Genomic DNA, 19,837 nt, shown 5'->3' on the forward strand with positions numbered 1-19,837 from the left:
CGACTACGAATGGCATCTGCAAGCAGAAACACACTCGGAGTGTTTGTCATATCACTGCCGAGGAGCCACCGCCCTTAGAAAATTATTTTATAACTAAAAAAAACTGGTTTGTAATATACTGGTGTTGCTTTTCCGGGGCCAGGACCTACGACCATCAGTGTGGTAGGCGTAGCCACTGCCATCACACCAGGGCAGCCAACTATTGGCTTCCATTTCTCCTAACACTTAATGCACGTATAAAGGAATAGAGATAGATATAGACTTCCATATATCAAAATTATCAGGATCGAAAAAAATTTGATTGAGCCATGTCCGTCCATCCGTTAACACGATAACTTGAGTAAATTTTGAGGTATCTTGATGAAATTTGGTATGTAGGTTCCTGAGCACTCATCTCAGATCGCTATTTAAAATGAACGATATCGGACCATAATCACCCCCACTTTTTCGAAAACCGAAAAAGTGCGAGAATTCATTACCAAAGACAGATAAAGCGATGAAACTTGGTAGGTGGGTTGAACTTATGACGCAGAATAGAAAATTAGTAAAATTTTGCACAATGGGCTTGGCACCGCCCACTTTTAAAAGAAGGTAATTTAAAATTTTTGCAAGCTGTAATTTGGCAGTCTTTGAAGATATCATGATAAAATTTGGCAGGAAAGTTACTCCTATTACTATATGTACGTTTAATAAAAATTAGCAAAATCGGAGAAGGATCACGCCCACTTTTAAAAAAAAATTTTTTTTAAATAAAATTTTAACAAAAAATTTTATATCTTTACAGTATATAAGTAAATTATGTCAAAATTCAACTCCAGTAATGATATGGTGCAACAAAATACAAAAATAAAAGAAAATTTCAAATTGGGCGTTGCTCCGCCCTTTTTCATTTAATTTGTCTAGGATACTTTTAATGCCATAAGTCGAACAAACAATTACCAATCCTTTTGAAATTTGGTAGGGGCATAGATTTTATGACGTTAACTGTTTCTGTGAAAATGGGCGAAATCGGTTGAAGCCACGCCCAGTTTTTATACACAGTCGTCCGTTGTCCTTCCGCATGGCCCTTACCACGATAACTTGAGCAAAAATCGACATATCTTTACTGAACTTAGTTCACGTACTTATCTGAACTCACTTTATCTTGGTATAAAAAATGAACGAAATCCGACTATGACCACGCCCACTTTTTCGATATCGAAAATTACGAAAAATGAAGAAAATGCCATAATTCTATACCAAATACGAAAAAAGGGATGAAACATGGTAATTGGATTGGTTTATTGACGCGAAATATAACTTTAGAAAAAAACTTTGTGAAATGGGTGTGACACCTACCATATTAAGTAGAAGAAAATGAAAAATTTCTGTAGTGCGAAATAAAAAACCCTTGAAATCTTGGCAGGTATTAAATATATAAATAAATTAGCTGTATCCAACAGATGATGTTCTGGGTCACCCTGGTCGACATTTTGGTCGATATCTGGAAAACGCTTTCACATATACAACTACCACCACTCCCTTTTAAAACTCTCATTAATACCTTTAATTTGATACCAATATCGTACAAACACATTCTAGAGTCACCCTTGGTCCTCCTTTACGGCGATATCGCGAAAAGGCGTCCACCTATAGAACTAAGCCCCACGGCCTTTTAAAATACTCATTAACACCTTTCATTTGATACCCATATCGTACAAACATATTCTAGAGTCACCCCTGGTCCACCTTTATGGCGATATCTCAAAAACGTGACCACCTGTAGAATGAAGACCCACTCCCTTTTAAAAATACCCATATTATACAAACGCATTCTAGAGTCACCCCTGGTCCACCATTATGGCAATATCTCTGAAAAGGCGACCACCCATACAACTACCACCACTCCGTTTTAAGACCCTCATTAATACCTTTCATTTGATTTATATCATACACACATATTCTAGGGTCACCCCTGGTCCACCTTTGGGGCGATATCTCGAAAAAGCGACCACCTATAGAACGAAGACCGACTCCCTTTTAAAAATACTAATTAACACCTTTCATTTGCTACCCATATCGTACAAACGTATTATAGAGTCACCCCTCGTCCACCTTTATGGCGATATCTCGAAAAAGAGACCACCTATAGAACGAAGACCCACTCCCTTATAAAAATACTCATTAACACCTTTCATTTGATACCCATATCGTACAAACAAAGTCTAAGTTGCGATACCTCGAAAAGGCGTCCACCAATAGAACTAAGGCCCACTCCCTTTTAAAATACTCATTAACTCCTTTCTTTTGATACCCATATTGTACAAACGCATTCTAGAGTCACACCTTTATGGCTATATCTCGAAAAGGCGACCACCTGTACAACTAACACCACTCACTTTTAAAACCCTCATTAATACCTTTAATTTTATACCCTTATCGTACAAACGCATTCTAGAGTCACTCCTGGTCCACCTTTATGGCGATATCTCGAAAAGGCGACCACCTATACAACTACCACCACTCCCTTTTAAAACCTTCATTAATACCTTTAATTTTATACCCATATCGTACAAACAAATTCTAGAGTCAACCCTGATCCACATTTATGGCGATATCCCTAAATGGCGTCCACCTATAGAACTATGGCCCACTCCCTCATAAAATACTCTTTAGTGCCTTTCATTTGATAGACATGTCATACAAACACATTCCAGGGTTTCCCTCGGTTCATTTTCCTACATGGTTATTTTCCCTTATGTTGTCACCATAGCTCTCAACTGAGTATGTAATGTTCGGTTACACCCGAACTTAACCTTCTTTACTTGTTTTTTATTTGCTTGATTAACGTGTACCTACTTGGAAAATTGAAAGGTGGCTAATATATGGTGAAATTGTTTTTAGCATAAACAGCACATACGAAAAATCAATCCGTTACCCAATTAAAAAAAGGCCGTTGATTTACTACTCACACCATTATACATCTATCCGGTACAGCATTGACTTTGTATTCGTTCGTACCAATGGTGCGCGTCATATAAAAAACTGTAAAACATAATTTCTAAACTTTTCAGAAATGGATGGGCTAGTTTATATGCATAGCATGCCGTTCAGCAGTGCCCGAGGTTACCTTTTTCTAAAATTTAAGACTTTGATTTATAATATGTGTAGATATTGGTTAAGATACCAAAGACTGGGACGAATCAATTTTTGCTCCTATTCAATTAGTCCTTCTAAGTGCTTGAACTCTACGTTTTCTAGACTATTTACTGAAATATAGTGAAATTTTGGCTTTCGGACGCTTTAAGAATATCGATTCTTTCAACCATGAAAAGAATAAATAGAAATAAATAAAACATAAATGTAAGACGCTATAAACTCAGAAGAGATTTTAGGCCAAGCTCCTCTTCCAATTTCCAATTTACGTCCTGCTCCTTTAAATTTTTTTCATACAAATTGTTGGGACGGAACCTACTTGTTTTATTGCAAGGCAGATGAGTTTTCACTGAGAGCTTTTCATGGCAGAAATAGGCTCGGAGTGCTTGCCAAACACCGCCAAGGGGCGACCCCGCTTAGAAAAATTTTGAAAAATTGAAAAAAACTTGTTTATAAAATTTTGCTCTTGCTTTGCCCGGGGCCTGAACCCGGCATCTTCGGTGTGGGGAGCATGCTACCATCACACCACGGCGGCGCCATCAATAGACAAATATAATTCAGAGACAAAGCTTGAGACAACGGGTTTATATTATTTCGCGAAGCTCTTTTTGTTATGCTGATTACGACACAAATTTATAAACTTGAGCTACCTGCAAAATCGAGAGATCACATAAGTCAAATTTGACACCCGTATCTCTCATATACAAATATACGCTCCCAACGCCCGCCTACTTCAAGTTTTAGGTATACCGTCGATGGTTATTGTTGTTGTATCCAAGCAGGCAACTTCAAAATCACTTCCAAGGCCAATAAGATTACTTCTTCGCTGCTAATAGACGTGCGTCATTCTGCCTTAACTACGATATTGATATTTTAACAGGTTAAGCTCCTGTTTATCTAGCCTTAATCTCGATGTGACCTCAAATGACACACACTGAGTTTTGAGCTGTTATGTTGAAGCATCTAGTTTCCTTGGGCCGCGAAGTACTCTTACTTCAAAAAAGCAACAATATGCACATACAAAGTGGATTTAGCACTTTTTCTCAAGAATCCACCGTTATGTTGTTTGACATGCGTTTCTTTTGCTTGCAGTTATACAACATAATTTTAAACTCACTTTGCCATAATTAACTTATGTAATTTATTCTGTATTAAATCATGCTCGTGGGTGATTTACTAAGTTGGTTAAACAATTTCCACCGCCAATTCAAATTCAATTTTAATTTATAAAAAATCATGACAGAATGTTGCATTGTTTATGCACTCAAGGAAAACTTTCTATTACTTTTTTATAAAATTAAAATGCATAAATATGTATATATGTATGTGCTCCCCAATGCAAGTGTGCTTAAGTACAGTGGCGTGCAAAATACTAGCCAGTTTTTTCATCCCACAAGATTTCGCACTGATGGTGTCGAAATCATGTGGAACAGATTTCGTACTGGTTACATAGCAATTCAAAATTCATCTCGACAACATGTAGAATGTTTTCTAAAGTCAGAAGTTATTAAAAAAAAAAAACAGAAACCGAACTACATTCTAAAAGACGACGAACTGAGCTCATAAAAATCTGGAAGTCATTAAAAGAAGTTGGCGGCCGCCGTGGTGTGATGGTAGCGGCTCCGCTTACCACACCGAAGATCATGGGTTCACGCCCGGAGCAAAGCCACATCAAAATTTTAGAAACAAGTTTTTTCAATTAGAAACAAATTTTTTTAACGGGTTTGCTCCTCTGCAGTGTTTGGAAAGCACTCTGAGTGTACTTCTGACATGAAAAGCTCTTAGGGAACACTCACCTGCCTTGCAGGTGCCGTTCGGAGTCGGCATAAAACAAGTAGATCCCGTCCCGCCAATTCATAAGTAAAATTAAAAAGAGCACGCACGACGCAAATTGGAAGAGAAGCTCGGTCTAGAATCTCTTCGGAGGTTATCGCGAATTATATTTATTTTATTTTTCATTAAGAGTATATCCTGTACAGGCGGACAATTTACCTTCTATGAGTTGTCTCCAGACTCTTAATAAGATCTTTATTGTATCCACGAAATACGCTGACATATGCCCAAACTTCTTCTTATTTACGCCGAAATTTTCTCGGAAATAAATTTTTAAGTTATAATAAGCGAACGTCTAAATGAAATTGGTTTGCCTTAATTTTAAAAGTGAGGCTTGCCTCCCTTCTTCACTTTACATCCGATTCTCTGCTACATTATCTTCCGTTTTGAATTATTCTTGCCCATTCCTTATTTCATTTTTTTTCTCCCACTTTCACTCCTACTCTCACTTCCATTCTAACTCACACTCACACTCCCAGGAAAATTTGCTCAAATTTACGCGGCGGATGCACTAACTAGCAATTTATAGCAAAACTCCAGATGAAATGTGTTATACAACAGACCAATCCAAATCAGATAACAGTGGACAACTTGTAATTTGGGTTTTTTTCTAAGGCTGCGATGGCACTCAGCCATTTCCTCAATGAATACTTAATGAAAACACCCAAATATGTTGATGTTATTTGAGTCAGACACACTCACACAAAAATGAGATATAGATTACTAGATCTCAGTTAGTAGTTGATCGATGCCAAAGTTACAAGTAAATGTAAGATGACGGACCTAGTGAACCATGTACCGGTGTATGATGAAATCACAAGATGTTGTAGCTGTCAAAATAACAATAAAGGGATCTGTGAAAGATTAACAGTTGATAAAATAACCGATGGGTCAGTAAAGATAGAAACCAAATTTATTTGTTCGTCTACTTCCATATGTACCATGACTGTGGACGCATCAGTCTCTTGTTAACGAGGTTTTCTGCGAGCCATAACGTAGCGACCGCTCAAAGTCTCTTGACGCCGTGGTAACCAATGCCACCAACAAAAATAAATATAGAGAGTTTGTGTAGGATAAGGGCGAATTAGTCCACTCGCCCAGAATCTGAGGTAGAGACCAAATTTATCTAAAACCACGCTGTTGACAATTTTTCAAGCTGAAGCCGGTTGACTGAAATGAAGGATTGGTGATAAAAAGTTTATTAATATTTGAAGTGAATAGGTGCGGAACTTAGAAACATATTCGTAAAAGTGGGGTAAAAGAAAAAAGGGCAATAAAAACTAGGACACATTGATTCATACAATAAAATAGGATCTCTTCATTTTCCTTCATAAGAAGATATCAAATCAGTCAATTAAAGATGGCCACATTTCGACATTCAGTAAAAGGAAAGAGGGCGTGCATGTGTATATTAATTAATATAGAATAAAGTACCACCGTTCTCCATGCGAAACAAATTGAAGGCCTTCCAACCAATTTGAAGGGGATCGAGTTGTATCGTACATTCTTGAACACTTTTGCGGATATTTCTAAAACATTTCGGGATGACTTTGGAAAGACTCAGTATACGTTTAGGATCATTTCGAAACTATTGCGGCGCAGTCATGGGGCAATTTCAAGATCATTTCTGGACTATTTTCGAAATCATTTAGAATTTATTTCAAGACCAATTTGGAGAAATTTTAGTATCATTCGGAATCATTTTAGGTTTCACTTAGAACATCTTCAGGATCTAGACTCTTTCACAACTATTATGGGAAAATTACAAAATCATTTCAAGATTTATTCGGGGATATTTTTGGGATGAATTCAGCAACACTTGAAGATTTTGTTAAGGATCATAACGAAACTATTTCGGTACGAATATGGGGCTATTTCAGGATGATTTCCGGACTATTTTTTAAATAATTTCGAAACCATTTCCAGACTAATTGGGAACAACTTCAGGATCATTACGTGACTATTTTATGAATCATTTCATGATCACTTTGGAGCTATTTTCGGGATGACTTCAGGAACACTTCAGTGTTGTTTCAAGGATCATAACGAAACTATTTCGGTGCGCTTATAGGGTAATTTCAGGATCATTCCTGGATTATTTTCTGAATCACTTAAAAACCATTTCAAGACCAATTAGGAACAACTTTAGGATAATTTCGGGATTATTTTAGGAAACATTTCGGGACTACTTCTGGGTTATTTCGAGATTATTTCAGAATCACTTCCGCTTATTTTAGAAAATGTTTCGGAACAACTTCTGGAAATTGTTTCAAATTGGTCTATAAATCAACAAAAAAATCATAGGTACTAGATCCAACAGAGTAAATTTTGTTGCGCCGCTCGAGTTGACATATTATTTTCAGTACTGTAATTCATAATCCTTATCTATCTCATGTTCATTTGCTTTTTGTAATTCGTATTGCTACTCGGATTTGTATTGCTGTTTCAAACTATATTTATAGTCGCATTTGTATTAATTTTGCTTCATATTATTGGTTCTGTTCATAACGAAGTTAGTTAATTGTTAAATTTCTTAACCCTCCACTGTATATTTAGGTATTTCATCTAACACTGCAAAGCGACACTTTTATATGTCAACAACTTTGATTGCTATTATTAAGTATTACAATAAACTTGTATGTATTTTTTTGCTGTTCTTGTTATAGCACAACAACCGAAGCAGCATTATCAAGATTGGTGACAACCACCACAGCAACAACTTCAACAATTTCAACCTCAACAAATACAACAATTCAGCAACATAGATCAATTCATACATCAACAACTGCTACAGACTCAATTTTAACAATAAAAATCCCCACAGACCAGTGTCCATCCGTCAACAAAATAATTGGATCGAATATTGAATCGAATAGCACTAGCAGCAACGCCGTCAGCAGCACAAGCAACAACAACCAGAATGATAATAACAAAAGCTCAAATGATTTGGTACAATGCTGCAGCAACTACAATATAAATAGCAGCAACAACAATAACAACGGCGCTGGCAACGAGAGTAACAGTTGCAGCAGCAACGAGAATAATACGAACAGTAGTAGCAACAATTGTCATAACAACAAAAATGAGAATTATAATGCAACAACAACAACATCAGCCACAACACAGTGCGTTGCAAACATTCGACCTGCAGCAATGCAAGCATCATCACCAACAAAAATGTCTTCGGTGACAGCAACAGCAATGACAGCGGTAGGAACAGCTGCTACAAACAATTTAACTATCTATCAAAAACAACAGCAACAAATGCAAAAAGAACATCATCATCAACAACAACAATTACAAGCTAAACAACAACATCATCAACAACAATTGTTGCAACAACAACAACAACAAATTGATGCAGCATTAAAGACATACGAACGTACCGAGGCACAACAGCCAAGCGTTGATATAAAAAGTATTGCCACAGCGGAGGTTGCAGTTGCTGCTGCTACAGCCGCGTCTGATGGCGGTGTAGGTGTCGCCGCTGGTAATATTTTAAGCTTTGATGTTGGTGGTACGACGATCGGTGCAGTTGGCGGTGTTCAGGTAAATTTGGAGAGTGAATATAGCGCCATGGTTGCTGCTGTTTACGAACATGGATCTGCATTGTAAGTGAAATATTTTGTTTTTAAGTTTTTATTTTAATCAAATTTATTTTAAATGCATATACGCATATAAATACGTTTAGTAAAATATTTACTTAAGAACTACTGGATACACAAAAAATTTAAATGCCTGGTATGGCGGAAGCCAGAATATAAGCGGGGCGACGCACAGTGGAACGAAATTGAGAATTTGGGACTTAGGACTTTATTTTCGTATTTTGTGATCTTTTCCCATAATTTTTTGTTATATAACACTTTTTCGTAAAACCTAATTTAAAAGTTTAATGACACTTTTAGTAACTGGGTTTCATATCGACATACCCTAACGAGCATATGTGTACATTAGACTGGGTTGGTCCCCATACAAAAAAAAAAAGTTGCTAATGTCCGCCCCTAAATTTGAAGATTATGTTGAGAGGGTTTTGGAAATATTTTTTAAAATTTTTTTTGATCCTTCGAAATACAGCAGAAAAGGTTTTTCCGTTGTAACTTGGTTATTTGACGTCCGATTTTTAAAATTGATATGTCATTATTTTGACCTTGAGAAGCTTCACATTTCCGTTTAATGTCCTTTTAAGCTATGAAGTCGTTTTCACATGATTAGGTCAGCTAACAAAATTTTAGGTATCGGCTTACGAAGTTCGAAGTTCGAAATTCTACATTTCGAAATTTTATTTTTTTGTTAACGCGTTCAGCAAATTGAAAAATCAAAAATGTGGACGTGGTCCTCTCTTTTCCTTTATTTGAAGGGCTGAAATCTTTTTTTGAGAAATTTAGTATAACAGCTGTTACACGAGGTGAAAAGTCGAACTCTGACTTCTGACTAAAGTCAGACTCTGACTTCTGACATTTCACCTCGTATAACAGCTGTTATACTAAATTTCTCAAAAAAATATTTCAGCCCTTCAAATAAAGGAAAAGAGCGGACCACGTCCACATTTGTTAGCAGACCTAATCATGGAAAACGACTTCATAGCTTAAAAGGACATTAAACGGAAATGTGAAGCTTTTCAAGGCCAAAATAATGACATATCAATTTTAAAAATCGGACATCAAATAACCAAGTTACAACGAAATACCCTTTTGGGCTGTATTTCGAAGGATCAAAAAAAAAAAAATTAAAAAAAATTTTTCCGAAACCCTCTCAACATAATCTTCAAATTTAGGGGCGGACATTAGCAACTTTTTTTTCGACCCAGTCTAGTGTACATCTAGGTATTTTTTCCAATTTTCAGTAAAATAATTTTTACTATTCAGACTGGTTTATTGGTAGACGTGGTAAAGCAAGGGCACGGTACAACGAATGATGAAAATACCGTTAGACGATTTTTCGTTGCCATTAAATCTACCGCCTGTATAACTGGTGTTAGTTAAAATCTCATTCAAAGATTCTCTATAATATTAGCGGCACTTTCATGTGGGTGTCCAATAAATGTACAAAAGTTCAACGTGTACGCCAGAGAAACCATTCGAGTTTACGTCGAACTATATGAGCGGCCACTGTGGTGTGATGGTAGCGTGCTCCACCTACCACGCCGTATGCCCTGGGTTCGAACCCCGGGCAAAGCAACATCAAAATTTTAGAAATAAGGTTTTTCAATTAGAAGAAAATTTTTCTAAGCGGGGTCGCCCCTCGGCAGTGTTTGGAAAGCGCTACGAGTGTACTTGTGCCATGAAAAGCTCTCAGTGAAAACTCATCTGCCTTGCAGATGCCGTTCGGAGTCGGCATAAAACATGTAGGTCCCGTCCGGACAATTTGTAGGGAAAATCACGAGGAGCACGACGCAAATTGGAAGAGAAGCTCAGCCTTAGATCTCTTCGGAGGTTATCGCGCCTTACATTTATTTATTTTATTTATATGAATGGTATTACATGCCTTCAAGTGTACATAAAATTTTATTACACGGAGCTTCAATAATAGAGCATTTTGGTTCCATTCCTATCGGAAAGTTGTCCGAATAAGCCGCTGAATCCAGAAATAAAGATTTTAGATCATATCGTCGAGACCATGCAAGAAAAATTAGCCGCAAAGCCACAAATGAGGACATTTTAAATAATTTGTTAGTTACTTCTGACCCATTTATTTCATCGAGAAGATCGTAATTACTTAGTAAGCATGAGGAAATATCCGAAGAAGTGACATCTCTGCTACTCCTAACGCAAAACCTCGACTATGATACAGAAAACTAAATATTTTAGTTTCTCAATTTTAATTGGGTACGAATCTACATACTACATATGACACGCAAAAAACAAAAAAAAAAAAAAAAAAAGGCGAACCTCTTCGAACCATAAAACCGAGTACATTGGATAGTAAATAACTCTAACTATAAAAATAAATTAATGAAGTTGTGAGGGAATGTACTATAAATTTTTTTATCGATAACAAAGCGTATCAATGAGTAACTTATGTTTGATCGGCAAGTTATCGACTTTTTATCGAAAGTTTTCGATATTGAATCGAAAAGTTCTTGATTATTTATCGAAAAGTCTTCGACTATTTATCAATGAGTTAACGATATGTTACCAAAAAGATTTCGACATGTTATCGATTTGTTATCAAAAAGTTATAGATATGTCCGTTTATTAGTCCCAAATTGATATTTACGTTTTTTTGTAAACACAAAGGGAGTTCAATTCATTCTCAATCTGTTTTTCCAGCGCGATGTAGACCTTCGGGTTTCTCTGCTGGCGGGTGTCGATATGCGCAAGAAGATAGCTCAGTTTCCGAAATCGTTATGCTTTCTTTCCCGCATTATTTCATATATGGATATAACCACAAATTTTCTGCATGTTTTCTAATGACAAATTTAGATAAATTCGCCAACTCTTTCAAACATATTGATGCGTGGATAACTTGTTTCGTTACCCTCCGATCCTTCGGGAACTGGGATCCGATTCCATGTAATTACATTATAGCCGTTGTTAAAAATCTCTTAGAGGCACCCGAAAGGGATCTGATGAAGGAAAGGCTCTTGATAAAATATATCGACTGCTGAGTGGAATATCAGCTGTTTTGGTCGCCCTATCTCAAGATTTGTTTCGAAAAATTTTGAAATTAATTGTTTGACCTACTACAACAAGAGTTGTACCGCTGATTGATTTACTGATTCTCATGCGCTTCCGTCCGAAACAGAAAAAGAAAATCTTCCGATTATGAGAAATTATCCGGATGCGGAAAGAAAGAAAAACGGTTACGAAAACGTTATTACTACTGAAATATTTACCGGCTAAAATAAGTATACTACTATTATAAAAAATTACCCGTCTATTGGCAAAAAGGAACTGAATCATAAAGTCAGTCGTACTGAAATCCGGTTTCGATACACTCGGCTCAGAAAAAGAACCAGTTGCAAAAATTCGCTGTTACCAAAAAAGTCCCTGGTTCTGAAAAGTCAAGAGTACCGAGAAAAAACTAGTTAATGAAAGTACCGAAAAGAAATCGATCCAAAAAAAGTAGTTGGGTACAAAATGTACTTGAAATAATCAAAAGTTCCGAGAAATGAACCGGTTACGAAAAAGTCAGCAGCGAAAAAGTACTGAAAATTCGCTCAAGGTTGAACTGTGTAAAAGGGCAATGAGTGCGAAATGGGCATATGTACTACAACAAAACCATAAATCACCACAATGCGATTGTTTGTGATTAAGCTTCATTAAACGCTAATTATCAGTTGCTGGTCTATTTTGCATTCAGAACATAATAGTATGTTCACAATGCATAAAAAATGTATTCATTCATAAATACCGTACATACCATTTCACAATAAAAAAAATTCCAAACATGCACTAAAGTATTTTGTTCGTTATGCGATTAAAATTTACGAAGTGGTTAACGGATCTGACTTCAATATATAAATTTATGAATAGAAGAAAGAAAACATTGCTCTATATGTTGATAGTTACTATTACTTTTTTTCCATATATGAGCTCTCTTGTTTTGGCTATTCGTGCTAGTTTTATTGAGACCGTTAGGTTTAACACCAGTGAAGCTAAAAAATCAGGTAACAAATGAAGGTATCCAAATACGCACGGCAAACTGAACGCCAAGCATTTATCCCTCACAAGTTGAACGTATTCACATACATACAGTAGCGAACACAAAAATAGCAATGGTAAATGTTTTATCAAATTTTGTCAATTAAATTCTTAGACCCGTAATCATAGTCGCTGACTAAAATACTCTTTAGTTAAAATCTTGCCTAAATTAAAAATGGGATTTAAATTTTGGTCTGTCATACACATATTAAACACAGTTTTCAGCTAAAATAAGGATGTACAGGGTATCCGCAAGAAAAAAAGGTATTGATTGGCGCTATGAAGAAATTTTTTAGAAATTTTAAAAGTTCACCCTGTTCCTTACAAGCGTGGTTACTTGACACCACGTATAAAAAACGGTAATTTTTTACTGAACAAAAACTCTTACAATAGCACAAAAAATGTCAAAGGAGTCCCTGAAAACGCGTTTTGTTCATAATCCGGTGGCGGATAATTATCATTCAATTCTATTTAAAAGTTATTAGCAAACGTTTTGTAAAAAATCGTTGTTTTTTATCAGCCGTCAATTTAAAATTGAGTGCACAATCTTTTAATTGAACATGAACATACTTATTCAAATCTCGCAACATAAACGAATAAATAGTTAGGGCGGATATGTGCTCCTTAAAGCAACAAGGCTATCCACTCATACACTCGTATTCATGTTGAATAGTTTATATAGTTTGTAGAATGTTGCAAAGAAAAGTTGTTTTCATTAAGACAGATGTGACGGCCAAAATGATGCAAAGCTTAAATGTTAGGTGGTCCTAACCGTTAAAGACGTTTAATTTAATATAGCCGAAACCGAATAGGGATATCTCTAACCTCGATACTAATAAGTATGCAGGACATTCAATGATAAGCAGGTTAAATCAGAGTTTAGTATAGTTTTCTATAGGAAAGAAGTGACCTAGAATGTTGAGCCATTGTATATGGACCTGCAAAGTGTAAGTCCCTTTTACATTAGAAAATCATTGAACCCAAGTCGATCATGACATAGGCTAAGAGGGTGATAAAAGGGGGAAGTAGTTCAGCAGCGCCCAAGCAGTTTTTAAAATTTTTGTTGCTAATTCTTGTTGTATTCCGTGTTTTATTTCACGCTTTCTTTTAAAAGAAATTGGCAATTGTAAAGGGTAATAGAAGACATAAAAGGAAATGCCAGCAGAATTGAATTCAAGAATTCTGTAACGTAATTCAATAATTAGGAGTCGGAATTAGGAAATTGTTTTTTATTAATAGATATTCACAAAAAACCAAATAATTACCCTCAAACGGCTGCGAAACTGGTGAAAATTGTATCATCGCAAAATGCCCTTTTAGTTAAATCTTTTCTGTGTACAACAATATCACCAAAATTACACCAACCACATTAAAGTCTTAAACTTTTTTTCTTGCAAAAACATCTTGACAGAGTACAAGTATTACTTTGCCGCCTTCGGATTATTGCTTCCGAAATTAAAACGCGTCATTTGACACCTCTCCCGAAATTTTTTGACATGTTTAAAAATCGACGCCTGTGGTAAATAATTCCTTTCATTGAATATTTATTTCTAAATTTAATGCCAAAATCAGTATAGGATGCTACTTTTTCCTCAAAAGATACTAAAATATCAAAACTCACAAATATCTTTCAATGCGGAATAGTCTTAATTAAAGATTTCGCATATGTGGAGCCAAGTAACCATCGCACATTTTAAGATTGTGTATTTTTCGTCACAAACATATTAATACGCATTCTAGATATATTAAATTAGCTCCTGACGTATATTTGCTTGTCGGGGAAGCCTTTTTTCACTTCCATTTAAGTTCATCGCGTTTAAATAGCAAATTCTTTAATTTCTCGCAAATTTTGACAGCAGACCACCAACTTAAAACCTATTTTAAAAAACTAAAATCGGGCTCATGTCATTTTAAATTTAAAATACTTTTTTAGAGATAAAATTGTGTGAATTGTGTAAATGAAACTAAGCAAATCAATTTCCAAATTGTTTTGAAAAAATTGGAAAATTTTGCGAAGACTTCGAAGTTTTTATTTAGAGTTTCCTGAACTTTCTATTATAATTATGCAGTGTTGTAGCCCGATCAATTTTTATATAATAAAATACAAGTTATAGGTCTGTCAAAATTTGCATTGATTTATGAATATATTTTTCCCGAAGGTTGTTTTAGATTTTCCTCCATACTAAGTGTGAAACTCTTTTTATGTGGAAAAAAATCTGAAACACCTTTGAAAAAAAATTGTCAAAAATCAATGCAAATTTTAAGAGATTTATAACTTGTATTTTGTTGGACTAAAAATGGTTGGGCTAAAAAAATGCATACTCAAAAAAGTTCTGGGTACCACAAATATAAAGTTCGAAGCTTTCCTAAAATTTTATCGAATTTTTTTAAAAGTCACTCCAATTTTTTTCGAAAACGTTTATGAGATTGGTTTGTATAGTTTCAGTTACAAAGTTAATACAAGTTTTTCTTAAAATGTTGAGTAAAAGAAATTAACTGAATATATTAAAAAAAAATTGGCACTATTTTTCTATTTGTTGCTGTACTTATGTACATGTATTTATACTTATTCATGAGCATTTGTTTAAGTCCATATTTGTATATTTATGTCTGCAATTGTTTTACTTTTATGTATGGTTTAAATTACATACATATGCCAACAAATAATAACACTACTAAACGCACTCTTTATCTGAGCGCTTCAGTTGTGCTTTAGGCTCTTTATTAGTTTATTTTGCCATTTTCCTAATCCCTTCGCCATATTTGGTTAATTGTCGACAAGCCGTAACTTGCATCTCACTTTTTATTTGACGTACTTTAAAATAATATTATTGTTTTTAGTACTTGAGCCCATACATGTATGTGTATGTATACCACCAAGTACCTTTAGTTGCAACTCTGGCTAGTTTACGAGCCATACTTGATTGTGGAATGCACCCAAAAATTTGGTTTATCGGTTGAGTGAATGGCGCCAACATTATTTGCTATGTGAAGGCTATTTTTTTCTACATTTGATGGTATTTGAAAACAATTTTATTATTTTATTATTTATTATTCATAATTCATAATCATCAATAATCATTTATTATTTTATTATTCATAAAAATTTGTATTTTTAAGTATAGATCCAGTGTAGTAGGTGAGCATTTTTCGGCGTAAACCTACCATGTCGGAACATTAAAAAAATTCATATTCATGACTCGTTTTGAAGCACCGATATTATCGCATGTGAGTCTATGTTCTTGTTGTTGAAGCAGCACCCTATCTAGGCGTCACGATAATTCAATAGTTTTAATCGAGATTATTCAACGGTATTATTAGCAAATATTCCATTTCAATGAAATGAGTTTATTGCATAGATTATACGGAACAAATACGATGTATGTGAGGTTTAGTTTCGATTAGTATGCATTTATCAAGGCGAATTCAGTACCAGGTGGTGTTATCCTATCAGCTGATTGCTTGTTCTTAATAATTTCCCATAAAACTCCTTGGTACAGCAATATGTCAGTTAATCGAAATCAATCCCAATTTTCTTTTGAAATCACGAATCGATTGAAGTCGCTTTGTCATCACCTTGTATAGATTTAACATTCTGCTGTACGGCGAGTTGGGTTGAATTCGCTTTGCTATCACTTTATACCGATTCGCCTTAGCATGTCACCAGCTTGTAGCGGATTCGCCTTAATTGTATATGGGGTATTCCATCCCATTTCGACCGATTTTGAACCCGAACCCTTTAGAATTGGCTAAAAGCTTTTCTTCTTTTTCTAGCTTACGAAAGACGTTTTTCAGAAGTTTTTCAAATTTTTTCATCCAACTCAAAAAAAGTTATGAATTTTTAAAAAAAACACCCTTTTTGTTTTCAAAATGCTATAAGTTTTTCAAAAATTGACCGTTTGGGATCTTTTTTTTTTAAATATGTTTTTAAATGTACTTTTCGAAAAAATACAAAAAAATTTTTAAAGTTTTTTTTTGTAATTTTTCAGTTTTTCGAGATTTTTCGAATGTCGCCTTTTTTTCTCATAAAAAACTTCAATCAATTCTGCAATCATCCCCACCAATCCCGGAGTGGGCCGAGAAAAACGTCTTTCGTAAGCTAGAAAAAGAAGAAAAACTTTCAGCCAATTCTAAAGGGGTCGGGCTCAAAATTAGTCGAAATGGGATGGAATACCCCATATACTTAGCGTTTTATATTCGTTGTATGGTCATATGCAAGGCGTATCTGCGCATGGTCTTATGTAAAAAATTGTACACGTAAAATCTAACGAGTTTTAGTAACTTCTATCTGAAACAAAATTTTACTAATTTTTCTTTTAATATTCTTTTTATGCATTACAGCAGCGACTGTGCTTCTGTCGCCTCCGATTTGACGCGAATGTATGTCAGTGATGAGGAAGATAAAAATGAGTTTCCTGATGGTCATTTCGCTTAAAGATGACAACAAAATCTCAACACTTAAACAAAAACATACACAACTACACAAATAAGAAAATAATAGTTAATTATAAAGAGCTAAGGAGAATACTAAAAAAATTATTAAAGTAAATACTTATATATTAATCATAAGTATTTAAGAATCAGGCAAATTTATTTTCTAAAAATGACCTTTAGACAGTAAAGAATGTGATTTTGTGAAGGGAAGAAAATATTTGATCTGTTTGAAAAAATATTTCGATGTTAAATGTAGTCAAATTGTTTTTAACGAGAATTACAAAAATTATACAAAATATCTACGCGCTGTTAAAATGTATTTTAAATGCTTTCACCAAATTTAGTATTGGCCAAACTATATCTACATATATACAGAAATGATATTACCTATGCATTTTACATACATACATACATACATACATAACTGCAAAAATATTTTAGTGTCAAAAATATAGAATTTATGTATGTATTTGCAAACACAAATATTTAATGTTTTTAATTTTGCATAATTTTTGAAGGATTTGCCTTCATCCTAAACAAACTTTCTTTTGGAGAGCCTTGTGCCAGTCTGCATTCCGTCCTTTATTATTATTTCATTATCTCGAGCCTATGAGCCGTTTTTCAGTTTGACAGTACTCATTAAGAAGGAGAATACGTATTTATGGCCAACGTGAACATAGTATAAGAGTAGATCAGAAGAAGGAAAAAAAAAACACATTCCAATAAACAAAGCGGATTCCCGAAAACTCGCTTTATCTCACATATTGTGAATTCATACAATTGAAAAATCTTTCTATTCCTCGATTGCCATACCTAACTGTCAAATAATAGCTGGCACGGAGAATGGTTGTCGCGAATGGCCAGAGAATGGAAGATAGGTATGTTTTTTACACATGGTAAATAAATTGAATAGACATGAACTCTCCATTTTTGTTTCAAACCAACTTTTCCTTTGAAAGTGTCTACCGAAAATTGGACTACATATTAATACTCAGCCAGTTCCGCAAACATTTAAAAAAATGTTGTTTACAAAAATATTTGAAAAACGATATAGAGCAAATGGTTTAAGTAATCGAAAAGCGATTTAACAGGTGATCCAGGCTGTTTACTATTGTGAACGTTTTTTTTTTCAAATATACGTCACTTGTATGAATTCACAATGATCTCACATCACATCAGATGATTGCTTGTTCTTGCGATTTTTAATCAGTTTTTCTTTTGGACATCGTTCCCAGCTGATTCAAACTCTAACATAAAATTATGAAAAACAAGTACAAAAGATCGTGGGTGTAGAATCAACAGCAGCCAACTATCGGGGTCGTTATAGTTTTCGATATCTGGAAACTCTGCACAAATATCGTAAGTTGTGATACTTCGGGTTCCTCTCTGGATATTGCAGGTAATGCCATGATAACGTAGAAAACGCAATTTTTGGGTCATTGAAACTTGCTGTACGAAGCTTTAGGAAGATCGAGAAATAATGCCATGTTTCTTAGAAAATTGAGCCGAGTATATACGAGCCAAAAAATAAAAGTTTCTGCACTTTAGCATATGCAATAATGGTACAATTGTGCTATGTAATGCAAACTCCAGGTTTAAAACCATGGTACAATGGAGTTTTTTTCAAAAGATTTTCTGAAGAATCGGAACCTGACGACGCAAAAGAAGTTAATTCACTCTAATAAATAACATATATTACAAAGAAATTACAAATAGTTTGCTATATAGGCTACCTTTATATATTGATATATAAATATACATATATAATACCTAATTAATGAAGTGAACATTTGAGTAGTCGAAAAAAATTTATAAAATTTAAGTAATTTATTTTGAAATTGATGTTTTAAATTTTAAGAAAATGTGTTGTTATATTTAAAAATATGTAAAAGAAAAACCCTTTAAAAACATTACTTTAAATTTATCGGACATGAATTAGTTTTTTCTTTAATATTTCTAATTCAAATTAAAAAACTTTAAAATATGTTATTGTATTATTTCATTTCACTGTTGTGTTATATTTTTTTTTAAAAATTTCGACAGAGACAAAAGAAATACAAAAACCTGCGACAAAAATATGACTAAACATAATACAGACTAGACCATACATAATCCACACAAGATTTTATGAAGGCGAAGTAAGACCCGGTTTTTCAGTAGTTGGTTAAGGTATGCTTAAACTAAGTTTGCTTAAACTCTAGTCAAATTTAAACTCGAGTTAAATTACAGAGCAGTTTTTCAGTCACAGCTTAAGGCCGACTTTGGGGTAAGCTTTTTTGTACGGCAACACTGGTTTTTCTTTATTTATATAACTTATAAATCCGGTAACAGCTGGATTTTGTTTATCCAACAGACAATGAAAACATATTTCTTCAGCCTTCGAGAAATATTTATCTACATAGTTTTGGAGTTGATATCCAACATCATTCTCTAATTATTTTTAAACCTGACTGAAATTTGGGAAATTTTGTAAAACTTATGGTTCTCGAGTTGATGTCCAACATCATTCTCAAATTATTCCCCAACCTTTGAGAGATTTTGAGAAATTTATAGTTCTTAAAACAATATCTAGCACATTTCCCCAGTATCCTACATTGTATATTGAGTTGAAGTAGAGTTGAAAAACAATCTTCTCCAAGGTGGTGCCACCAAAGTCAATGGATGTTTATTGCGAGAAATTAAGAAGTTGTTGGTAGGATTAATGAAGCGTCATAATTAAAAAATAATGTATACATGATTTAATTTATTTTCGTGAAATTTCTTTAGCTTTGGCTTTAACGTTTGAGTCCAAT

At 34.4% G+C, this 19,837-nt stretch overlaps 1 protein-coding gene across 5 annotated transcripts in view; it reads left to right on the forward strand.

The window, feature by feature from the left end:
- The window catches only part of tim (timeless), a 122,864-nt gene extending 103,830 nt beyond the window's left edge, over positions 1-19,034 (forward strand). For 3 of the 5 annotated variants that reach the window (XM_067767233.1, XM_067767232.1, XM_067767234.1), the window contains exons 17-18: positions 7,635-8,579; positions 16,953-19,034. In XM_067767233.1, the coding sequence (XP_067623334.1) occupies positions 7,635-8,579; positions 16,953-17,046 (1,039 nt within the window). In that variant the 3' untranslated portion in view covers positions 17,047-19,034. Of the gene's footprint in view, positions 1-7,634; positions 8,580-16,952 lie in introns of those variants that run through there. The other 2 variants (XR_010949797.1, XR_010949798.1) reach the window with 2 other exon arrangements.
- The last annotated feature ends 803 nt before the right edge of the window (positions 19,035-19,837 follow it).

The sequence above is a fragment of the Eurosta solidaginis genome, chromosome 2 (assembly GCF_040869045.1).
Source record: "Eurosta solidaginis isolate ZX-2024a chromosome 2, ASM4086904v1, whole genome shotgun sequence".
NCBI classification, from domain to species: Eukaryota; Metazoa; Arthropoda; class Insecta; order Diptera; family Tephritidae; genus Eurosta; species Eurosta solidaginis.